This window comes from Vicia villosa, unplaced genomic scaffold (genome assembly GCF_029867415.1).
Source record: "Vicia villosa cultivar HV-30 ecotype Madison, WI unplaced genomic scaffold, Vvil1.0 ctg.000881F_1_1, whole genome shotgun sequence".
Lineage (NCBI taxonomy): Eukaryota > Viridiplantae > Streptophyta > Magnoliopsida > Fabales > Fabaceae > Vicia > Vicia villosa.
The window spans coordinates 279,886-292,628 of NW_026705397.1; the positions used below are offsets into that span (position 1 = coordinate 279,886).

At 31.4% G+C, this 12,743-nt stretch overlaps 1 protein-coding gene across 1 annotated transcript; it reads right to left on the bottom strand.

Moving 5' to 3' along the window:
- LOC131631912 (uncharacterized) lies at window positions 1–762 on the bottom strand. Its single transcript, XM_058902670.1, has one exon. It carries the CDS (start codon window positions 760–762, stop codon window positions 1–3), a length of 762 nt encoding a protein of 253 aa, XP_058758653.1.
- Between the last annotated feature and the right edge of the window lie 11,981 nt (window positions 763–12,743).

Consider the following 12,743-nt stretch of genomic DNA (forward strand, 5'->3'; position numbering starts at 1 on the left):
TTACATCATATAACATCCTTCTGCGTTTTCATCACTAACGTACTCATTCTCCCCTTGGATGTTTTGTCGATTATTAGGATAATAGTTTGGTTGAGGATACTCTGAAGAATAGGAAGTGTTACTTGGGTGTGTATCTCCACCGCTGAAGTGTGAAGAATATGACGAGGTGTTCTCTGTATATCCATGTTGTGCATTTCCATCACGTGAATTGGAGTATGAAGGGTTCCATGGTTGTGTATTTCCATCACTATATTGTGAAGAGTATGAAGGGTTCCCATAATATTGTGAGGAGTATGAGGGGTTCCATGGTTGTGTATTTCCATCACTATATTGTGAAGGGTTCCCACTATATTGGGAAGAGTGTGAAGGGTACCATGGTTGTGTATTTCCATCACTAAATTGTGAATGGTTCCCACTATATTGTGAAGAGTATGAAGGGTACCACGGTTGTGTATTTCCTTGAATTACTTGTTGAGTTTGTGGAGGATAATAATAATGTTGTGTAGAGTTAGATGAAGGTATTGGTTCTACCTCCTTCTCCTCCTCTTCCTCCTCTATATGCTCTGAAGATTTCTCCGAAGATTGCTCTGAAGATTGTTCCATCTCATTCAGCTCTTGCTCCATCTCATTCATCTCATGCTCCATCTCATCCCACCTTTGCTCTATCTCGTCCCATGTTCTCTCTTTCTTTTTTCCACCTTTTTTTGAACATATTCGCTTTATTTTTCCGAATAAAGATTTCTTCTTTCCTCTTCCATCCATCACAGTTCTTCTTTAAGCTTGATGTCAAAAATTAAATTATCCATCAATACATATAACAACTTTTAACAAGATAAGTAAATAAAACATGTTACACAAAATTCTATATAATTAATAATTCTAAAGAAAAATATAAAATACAAAAGATTATTTAACGAATAGGAAAAAAATATACAAAATTGTCTTATTTGACATTTTAAAACTAAAGCATCTTTGCATACAAACTTATAACAAACTAACTACAAACCATGTTATTTATAAGCATAAAAAGAAAGAAAAAAAAACTTACAAAAGGAAGAATAAGTAGAGATGAAAGCTTTTGATGAGCCAAACAATTTTGTCACTCACTTTTTTATCCCAAGTTTCTATTTCTTTAGGTTTTCACATCATTCTCTTTGTATTAAAGCAATTTATAGTGAAAAAGTAAATATCCTTTTAAAGGAAACAAAATATACCAATTTGCTCTTATTCAACCAATCAGGAATTGTATTGTAAATATAATAAAAATCATGATGATAATTGATTTGTCATATATTATTGATTTGTATCTAGACATCAATATTCTCAAAGTATTTTTTTCAATTGCATCTAATCAAATTTCTGTAAATAAATATTTATTGAGTTATTTTTAAAGTTTACCAAAAAAGTGATAGTGCAAATTGATTTGATTGGATGCATGTCTAAAATAGTTTTAAACTATTAGTGTTGGAATATTAATCTATTATATTTTATATCATATTTACAACAAATTATCTTAAATAATAATATATAATCACAATAAAAAAAATATGTCATCAATATAATGACAAGGAAAAATATCAAATCAAATATCACCATTTAATAAAATCAATCACATATTTCTAGTGTGTGCTCATGTTGGGCATACCATTCTTTTATTTTATACTTGTATTTAACTAAAAAATTTGTAGAAAAAATGTTGATAATTATATTTTTGATAAGACAATAATTCTTACATGGCATATCTTTTCAGATCACAACATATCTACTTACTATAAATATAAGGTTATCATGACAGCAACCCTAACCTCTAACTCTAACTCTATGCGGGCATGTGAAATTGATAATAATATAGAGTCAACCCTAATTCTATTATAACCATTTAATTCTAACAAACTAATTTATTTTATATTTAAAAAACATTATTTCCTTTAATAATATTCCATATTATTTACAAATTTTATGCATCTAAATATAATTTACAAGTTTCTACGAGTCTGATTATATTAATATATTTGACAAAAATATATTTTTATTAAGTTTTATAAAAGTCGTAGTAGATATCTAATTCTTTTTTTCCTCTTTTTTTGTGTGCATATTATAATTATTTAAAATCCATTTAAAATTCCTACATATTAGTCTTAAATTCTATTTATTTTCATATGGATTTGCAAACTCATATAAAATAATCACTTAAAAATAACTCAAAAATATTTTATAATCAAATTCTAAAAGAAGTTTCTTAGTTATTCAAAGAATAAAATCAATAATTTATATATTTTGTTGACTATTTTTAATTTCGTATATAAAAATATAAATATGCAAAAATTATTTTTATTATTATTTTCAAAATTATATTATTTCTTTATATTTGGAACGTAGAATATCCTCTTTATAAATTCACTTATTATCTCATTAAAAATAAAAATCGAAAAATATTCTATGAAATCAACAAAATATAAAGAGAAACAAATGTTACTAAGTAGTTAATTAGCAACTAAATAGGTTTACATCATAGAACATCCTTCTGCGTTTTCATCACTAACGTACTCATTCTCCCCTTGGATGTTTTGTCGATTATTAGGATAATAGTTTGGTTGAGGATACTCTGAAGAATAGGAAGAGTTACTTGGGTGTGTATCTCCACCGCTGAAGTGTGAAGAATATGACGAGGTGTTCTCTGTATATCCATGTTGTGCATTTCCATCACGTGAATTGGAGTATGAAGGGTTCCATGGTTGTGTATTTCCATCACTATATTGTGAAGAGTATGAAGAGGTTCCCATAATATTGTGAGGAGTATGAGGGGTTCCATGGTTGTGTATTTCCATCACTATATTGTGAAGGGTTCCCACTATATTGGGAAGAGTGTGAAGGGTACCATGGTTGTGTATTTCCATCACTAAATTGTGAATGGTTCCCACTATATTGCGAAGAGTATGAAGGGTACCACGGTTGTGTATTTCCTTGAATTACTTGTTGAGTTTGTGGAGGATAATAATAATGTTGTGTAGAGTTAGATGAAGGTATTGGTTCTACCTCCTTCTCCTCCTCTTCCTCCTCTATATGCTCTGAAGATTTCTCCGAAGATTGCTCTGAAGATTGTTCCATCTCATTCAGCTCTTGCTCCATCTCGTTCATCTCATGCTCCATCTCATCCCACCTTTGCTCTATCTCGTCCCATGTTCTCTCTTTCTTTTTTCCACCTTTTTTTGAACATATTCGCTTTATTTTTCCGAATAAAGATTTCTTCTTTCCTCTTCCATCCATCAAAGTTCTTCTTTAAGCTTGATGTCAAAAATTAAATTATCCATCAATACATATAACAACTTTTAACAAGATAAGTAAATAAAACATGTTACACAAAATTCTATATAATTAATAATTCTAAAGAAAAATATAAAATACAAAAGATTATTTAACGAATAGGAAAAAAATATACAAAATTGTCTTATTTGACATTTTAAAACTAAAGCATCTTTGCATACAAACTTATAACAAACTAACTACAAACCATGTTATTTATAAGCATAAAAAGAAAGAAAAAAAAACTTACAAAAGGAAGAATAAGTAGAGATGAAAGCTTTTGATGAGCCAAACAATTTTGTCACTCACTTTTTTATCCCAAGTTTCTATTTCTTTAGGTTTTCACATCATTCTCTTTGTATTAAAGCAATTTATAGTGAAAAAGTAAATATCCTTTTAAAGGAAACAAAATATACCAATTTGCTCTTATTCAACCAATCAGGAATTGTATTGTAAATATAATAAAAATCATGATGATAATTGATTTGTCATATATTATTGATTTGTATCTAGACATCAATATTCTCAAAGTATTTTTTTCAATTGCATCTAATCAAATTTCTGTAAATATATATTTATTGAGTTATTTTTAAAGTTTACCAAAAAAGTGATAGTGCAAATTGATTTGATTGGATGCATGTCTAAAATAGTTTTAAACTATTAGTGTTGGAATATTAATCTATTATATTTTATATCATATTTACAACAAATTATCTTAAATAATAATATATAATCACAATAAAAAAAATATGTCATCAATATAATGACAAGGAAAAATATCATCAAATATCAAATCAAATATCACCATTTAATAAAATCAATCACATATTTCTAGTGTGTGCTCATGTTGGGCATACCATTCTTTTATTTTATACTTGTATTTAACTAAAAAATTTGTAGAAAAAATGTTGATAATTATATTTTTGATAAGACAATAATTCTTACATGGCATATCTTTTCAGATCACAACATATCTACTTACTATAAATATAAGGTTATCATGACAGCAACCCTAACCTCTAACTCTAACTCTATGCGGGCATGTGAAATTGATAATAATATAGAGTCAACCCTAATTCTATTATAACCATTTAATTCTAACAAACTAATTTATTTTATATTTAAAAAACATTATTTCCTTTAATAATATTCCATATTATTTACAAATTTTATGCATCTAAATATAATTTACAAGTTTCTACGAGTCTGATTATATTAATATATTTGACAAAAATATATTTTTATTAAGTTTTATAAAAGTCGTAGTAGATATCTAATTCTTTTTTTCCTCTTTTTTGTGTGCATATTATAATTATTTAAAATCCATTTAAAATTCCTACATATTAGTCTTAAATTCTATTTATTTTCATATGGATTTGCAAACTCATATAAAATAATCACTTAAAAATAACTCAAAAATATTTTATAATCAAATTCTAAAAGAAGTTTCTTAGTTATTCAAAGAATAAAATCAATAATTTATATATTTTGTTGACTATTTTTAATTTCGTATATAAAAATATAAATATGCAAAAATTATTTTTATTATTATTTTCAAAATTATATTATTTCTTTATATTTGGAACGTAGAATATCCTCTTTATAAATTCACTTATTATCTCATTAAAAATAAAAATCGAAAAATATTCTATGAAATCAACAAAATATAAAGAGAAACAAATGTTACTAAGTAGTTAATTAGCAACTAAATAGGTTAACATCATAGAACATCCTTCTGCGTTTTCATCACTAACGTACTCATTCTCCCCTTGGATGTTTTGTCGATTATTAGGATAATAGTTTGGTTGAGGATACTCTGAAGAATAGGAAGAGTTACTTGGGTGTGTATCTCCACCGCTGAAGTGTGAAGAATATGACGAGGTGTTCTCTGTATATCCATGTTGTGCATTTCCATCACGTGAATTGGAGTATGAAGGGTTCCATGGTTGTGTATTTCCATCACTATATTGTGAAGAGTATGAAGGGTTCCCATAATATTGTGAGGAGTATGAGGGGTTCCATGGTTGTGTATTTCCATCACTATATTGTGAAGGGTTCCCACTATATTGGGAAGAGTGTGAAGGGTACCATGGTTGTGTATTTCCATCACTAAATTGTGAATGGTTCCCACTATATTGCGAAGAGTATGAAGGGTACCACGGTTGTGTATTTCCTTGAATTACTTGTTGAGTTTGTGGAGGATAATAATAATGTTGTGTAGAGTTAGATGAAGGTATTGGTTCTACCTCCTTCTCCTCCTCTTCCTCCTCTATATGCTCTGAAGATTTCTCTGAAGATTGCTCTGAAGATTGTTCCATCTCATTCAGCTCTTGCTCCATCTCGTTCATCTCATGCTCCATCTCATCCCACCTTTGCTCTATCTCGTCCCATGTTCTCTCTTTCTTTTTTCCACCTTTTTTTGAACATATTCGCTTTATTTTTCCGAATAAAGATTTCTTCTTTCCTCTTCCATCCATCAGAGTTCTTCTTTAAGCTTGATGTCAAAATTTAAATTATCCATCAATACATATAACAACTTTTAACAAGATAAGTAAATAAAACATGTTACACAAAATTCTATATAATTAATAATTCTAAAGAAAAATATAAAATACAAAAGATTATTTAACGAATAGGAAAAAAATATACAAAATTGTCTATTTTGACATTTTAAAACTAAAGCATCTTTGCAAACAAACTTATAACAAACTAACTACAAACCATGTTATTTATAAGCATAAAAAGAAAGAAAAAAAAACTTACAAAAGGAAGAATAAGTAGAGATGAAAGCTTTTGATGAGCCAAACAATTTTGTCACTCACTTTTTTATCCCAAGTTTCTATTTCTTTAGGTTTTCACATCATTCTCTTTGTATTAAAGCAATTTATAGTGAAAAAGTAAATATCCTTTTAAAGGAAACAAAATATACCAATTTGCTCTTATTCAACCAATCAGGAATTGTATTGTAAATATAATAAAAATCATGATGATAATTGATTTGTCATATATTATTGATTTGTATCTAGACATCAATATTCTCAAAGTATTTTTTTCAATTGCATCTAATCAAATTTCTGTAAATATATATTTATTGAGTTGTTTTTAAAGTTTACCAAAAAAGTGATAGTGCAAATTGATTTGATTGGATGCATGTCTAAAATAGTTTTAAACTATTAGTGTTAGAATATTAATCTATTATATTTTATATCATATTTACAACAAATTATCTTAAATAATAATATATAATCACAATAAAAAAAATATGTCATCAATATAATGACAAGGAAAAATATTATCAAATATCAAATCAAATATCACCATTTAATAAAATCAATCACATATTTCTAGTGTGTACTTATGTTGGGCATACCAGTCTTTTATTTTATACTTGTATTTAACTAAAAAATTTGTAGAAAAAATGTTGATAATTATATTTTTGATAAGACAATAATTCTTACATGGCATATCTTTTCAGATCACAAGATATCTACTTACTATAAATATAAGGTTATCATGACAGCAACCCTAACCTCTAACTCTAACTCTATGCGGGCATGTGAAATTGATAATAATATAGAGTCAACCCTAATTCTATTATAACCATTTAATTCTAACAAACTAATTTATTTTATATTTAAAAAACATTATTTCCTTTAATAATATTCCATATTATTTACAAATTTTATGCATCTAAATATAATTTACAAGTTTCTACGAGTCTGATTATATTAATATATTTGACAAAAATATATTTTTATTAAGTTTTATAAAAGTCGTAGCAGATATCTAATTCTTTTTTTCCTCTTTTTTGTGTGCATATTATAATTATTTAAAATCCATTTAAAATTCCTACATATTAGTCTTAAATTCTATTTATTTTCATATGGATTTGCAAACTCATATAAAATAATCACTTAAAAATAACTCAAAAATATTTTATAATCAAATTATAAAAGAAGTTTCTTAGTTATTCAAAGAATAAAATCAATAATTTATATATTTTGTTGACTATTTTTAATTTCGTATATAAAAATATAAATATGCAAAAATTATTATTATTATTATTATTTTCAAAATTATATTATTTCTTTATATTTGGAACGTAGAATATCCTCTTTATAAATTCACTTATTATCTCATTAAAAATAAAAATCGAAAAATATTCTATGAAATCAACAAAATATAAAGAGAAACAAATGTTACTAAGTAGTTAATTAGCAACTAAATAGGTTAACATCATAGAACATCCTTCTGCGTTTTCATCACTAACGTACTCATTCTCCCCTTGGATGTTTTGTCGATTATTAGGATAATAGTTTGGTTGAGGATACTCTGAAGAATAGGAAGAGTTACTTGGGTGTGTATCTCCACCGCTGAAGTGTGAAGAATATGACGAGGTGTTCTCTGTATATCCATGTTGTGCATTTCCATCACGTGAATTGGAGTATGAAGGGTTCCATGGTTGTGTATTTCCATCACTATATTGTGAAGAGTATGAAGGGTTCCCATAATATTGTGAGGAGTATGAGGGGTTCCATGGTTGTGTATTTCCATCACTATATTGTGAAGGGTTCCCACTATATTGGGAAGAGTGTGAAGGGTACCATGGTTGTGTATTTCCATCACTAAATTGTGAATGGTTCCCACTATATTGCGAAGAGTATGAAGGGTACCCCGGTTGTGTATTTCCTTGAATTACTTGTTGAGTTTGTGGAGGATAATAATAATGTTGTGTAGAGTTAGATGAAGGTATTGGTTCTACCTCCTTCTCCTCCTCTTACTCCTCTATATGCTCTGAAGATTTCTCTGAAGATTGCTCTGAAGATTGTTCCATCTCATTCAGCTCTTGCTCCATCTCGTTCATCTCATGCTCCATCTCATCCCACCTTTGCTCTATCTCGTCCCCTGTTCTCTCTTTCTTTTTTCCACCTTTTTTTTGAACATATTCGCTTTATTTTTCCGAATAAAGATTTCTTCTTTCCTCTTCCATCCATCAGAGTTCTTCTTTAAGCTTGATGTCAAAATTTAAATTATCCATCAATACATATAACAACTTTTAACAAGATAAGTAAATAAAACATGTTACACAAAATTCTATATAATTAATAATTCTAAAGAAAAATATAAAATACAAAAGATTATTTAACGAATAGGAAAAAAATATACAAAATTGTCTTATTTGACATTTTAAAACTAAAGCATCTTTGCAAACAAACTTATAACAAACTAACTACAAACCATGTTATTTATAAGCATAAAAAGAAAGAAAAAAAAACTTACAAAAGGAAGAATAAGTAGAGATGAAAGCTTTTGATGAGCCAAACAATTTTGTCACTCACTTTTTTATCCCAAGTTTCTATTTCTTTAGGTTTTCACATCATTCTCTTTGTATTAAAGCAATTTATAGTGAAAAAGTAAATATCCTTTTAAAGGAAACAAAATATACCAATTTGCTCTTATTCAACCAATCAGGAATTGTATTGTAAATATAATGAAAATCATGATGATAATTGATTTGTCATATATTATTGATTTGTATCTAGACATCAATATTCTCAAAGTATTTTTTTCAATTGCATCTAATCAAATTTCTGTAAATATATATTTATTGAGTTGTTTTTAAAGTTTACCAAAAAAGTGATAGTGCAAATTGATTTGATTGGATGCATGTCTAAAATAGTTTTAAACTATTAGTGTTAGAATATTAATCTATTATATTTTATATCATATTTACAACAAATTATCTTAAATAATAATATATAATCACAATAAAAAAAATATGTCATCAATATAATGACAAGGAAAAATATTATCAAATATCAAATCAAATATCACCATTTAATAAAATCAATCACATATTTCTAGTGTGTACTTATGTTGGGCATACCAGTCTTGTAATACCTGGTATTATATTTATTCAGTTACTAATTCTAAATTAAATGGAGATGAGTAATAGATAATTATAATACACATTCTTACTAATAGGCTTATCACTTAAACCATGTCAATTAGTGAGAATGAGGGTATTATGGACATTTTCCCACTTAAATGAGAATTAGGGTGTGTTTGGCTTTTATGTTGCTAATCTTATTGAAGCAAAATCAGAATTTGTTTTTGTGAAGAGAGAAGAAGAGAACGTGGGAAGAGAGGAAGAGGAGAAAAGGTCTCAAACTTGGTACAAGCTCACCTCCTTGCATGCACCAGATTCTGTTCTGATCCTTATTTCTATCATCATCTTGTTTCAGCATCTCCATCATCATCCTTTGATTCTTCTCTAAGGTGAGTCCTTAGATAGAAAACATGGGTTGCATGTTGGGATTCTATTTGGGGTTTAGGGATTGTGTGATCAATCTTGAATTAATGGTACTGATCATGTTATATCTGCTTATATCCTTGTTGGTTGATGTTTCTGAACCTGATGCATGTCTTTAATTCGTGGGAATTTGGTTAGCAATGTAAGGGATTAATTTAGAAGCACTTTTTGGGACTGGTATAGATTCAGGAAATGCAGAAAAATGGTTTTGGTTCAGTGTAACCGGTTACGGGTTTTGGTGTAACCGGTTACGCTGTTGAAAAACTGAGAATCTGGGCTTTTTGCGTGACCGTAACCGGTTACGGTTCCTGGTGTAACCGGTTACACTGGGCGCAGAAGCAAAAATTCAGAAACTTGGGAAATTCATATCTCCCACCTCGTACGTCCGATTGACGCGCACCATATACCGTTGGAAAGCTAGTTAGATGTAGTATCTAGGAAAATTAGCTTTGGTGTAAAAATGATATTTTCCGATATATCTGACGTACCTTCTGTTATGTGCGACATTGATAACATGTGAAGCGTATGTATTTGGGACTGAATTTTCTCCTTTATTCTTGATGGCTGTATTATTGCTGCATATATGTTGTCATCTTTATGCCCCCTTCCACGCGGGAATGATCTGGTGTATACTCCGTGGATGGCCGCCAATGGGAATGATCTGGTGTATACTCATTGGTGGGAAGGGATAGCCGGGCATATTCACCGCTCTCAATGGGAATGATCTGGTGTATACTCATTGATCGGTATGACATATGTGGGTACTCGATGGGAATGATCTGGTGTATACTCATCGTGTTACCTAAAGAAATGCTAGTGCTTGGTGGGAATGATCTGTGTATACTCACCATGTACTGAAAAAGGCATTTCCTCTGGCAGGAAAACATCGGATGTTGGTACGGTGTGATAGTGATACCACATCGGTAAGATCACTTGCTTATTCACCCCTAGTGATGCCACATAGGCAATATCAGTAGGTCCTCTCCGGTGGGTTGGTACAATCATGGCAACGTGATTGTGCTAGCAACTTTTCACTTGTGTGTTGTTTGCGTGCTTAATAATATCTCATTGGTTAGTCGTGGGACTTCCATTGATGATATTGTCCTTGTTGTGTATTTGTACCTGACCGTGAGGAAAACCCCGGACCCACGGCGGATCCGTTTGCTTGTATGTTCCCTTTAGATCCGAGTGAACTAATAGGATAGGCGGACTCACTGAGATTTAGTAATCTCATCCCATTCCAATTATATTTTTTTTTTCAGGTGGTTCAAGGCAAGATCGTGGTAAGGGAAAGATGGATTAGATCTCTTGGCGATGCTTGGATATTTCTTTTAGTTTTTTATCGTGCTTGTTAGTTTATGTATTTTGGACATGTACTATTATGATGTACTTGTGTTTTGGCCATGATACATTCGGCTTTGTATTCGTACTCTTCTAATTTCCGCTGCAAAACATTATGTAATTGTTGTCTTATGAACCATAATTAATACTTTATGCATATTATTCTAGACATATATGTGTGGGGTGTTACAGTTGGTATCAGAGCAGGTCGATCCTCGACTTTGCTAAGACACATCATAATGCAGTACAATTCTGCCTCACATGTGTATAATCAGTAGGATTCCTTATGTCTTATTTGTGGTATTGAGCCTGATCAACTTGATTCCATGCGTAGGACAGACAGGGAGATGGCTGAGCAACGCAGAGGTCCCGGAAGGCCCAGAACTAGGCATGTGGAGCCCGAGCAAGAAGCCGGAGGTGCAGGCGTGCCTTGGCAGCAGATGATGCAGCAGATGATGCAGCAGAACCAGATGATGGCTCAAATGATGCAAGGCATGCAGGGGCAACAACCTCCTACTCAAGCTCCCGTTCCTCAAGCTGTAGCTGGACCTGATTTTCGTGCCTTCTTCAGGATGGATCCTCCAGAGTTTGTTGGCGGACTTGATTCACTCTTGGCTCATGACTGGTTAGCTGGAATGGAGAGGGTGTTTCAAGCTATTCAGTGTACTGAAGAAGAGAAGGTGATCTTTGCTACTCAGAAGATGAAGGGACTAGCTCTTAGGTGGTGGAACACTGCATCCACTTATTTCGCCACCCAAGGAATTCCTAAGGATTGGCAGCACTTCAAAGTGGCATTCTTGGAGAAGTACTTCCCTAATAGTGTGAGAACTCAGAAGGAGCGAGAATTTCAGAACTTCAAACAAGGTGACATGTCTGTTTCAGAGTATGCAGAGAAGTTCGAGGACTTGGCAGACTATTCCAGACAGGCTGTTTATGCTCCAGATGAACTATGGAAGATTGATCAGTTCATGATGGGTTTGAGGGCCGACATTGCTCATAGTGTTTCCCAAAGAGAGTTCACTACTTATGCTGAATGTCTAAGGCAGTGTTATGTTGCTGAAAACAGTTTGAAAAGGGTTCAAGAAGAGAGGAACTAGAACAGGACTAATTTCAGAGAGCAAGGGAGATCTACTCAACACTTGAGGCCCCGTAACCCTCCACCAAAGAAGAAGCAGGTTTATGGTGACCAATCGACTCAACCGCCTCATTGTCGTAGGTGTGGAAGGAAGCATACTGGAGATTGCCAGCTTGGTTCTGTGACTTGTTTTAGATGTGGCGAGCAGGGCCACATAGCTCCACGCTGTCCACAAAGGAGGATTCCTGAGAGGACTGCAGGTCGTGTTTACACGTTGGATTCAAGGAAGGCCAAGGGAAACAACAATCTCATTGCGGGTACGTGTTATGTTAAAAATCAACCATTATGTGTTTTAGTTGATTGTGGAGCCACTCATTCTTTTGTCTCTACCGAGTGTGTTTACCGACTTGGTTTGGAAGCTACTCCACTACCCAATCCTATGATTATTTCTTCGGCAACGGATGATACCGTGGAAGCTCGACTGATTTGTAAAGATTGCTCGGTGTCTTTTAATGGTCGCGAGTACCCAATTGATCTAATTTGTTTACCCCTCAAGAAGCTTGATGTCATTCTAGGGATGGATTGGTTGTCTCTTAACTCGGTGTACATTGGTTGCAAAGAGAAGGCCATATTCATTCCTGCTGAAGAGACTCCTTCTAATGATGCAATTACCAAGTTGATAGAAGGTACAATCAGCACAGTTAATTATCT

Coding starts and splice junctions, on each gene's coding strand:
- LOC131631912 (XM_058902670.1), bottom strand. CDS start 762: ATGGATGGAAGAGGAAAGAAGAAATCTTTATTCGGAAAAATAAAGCGA.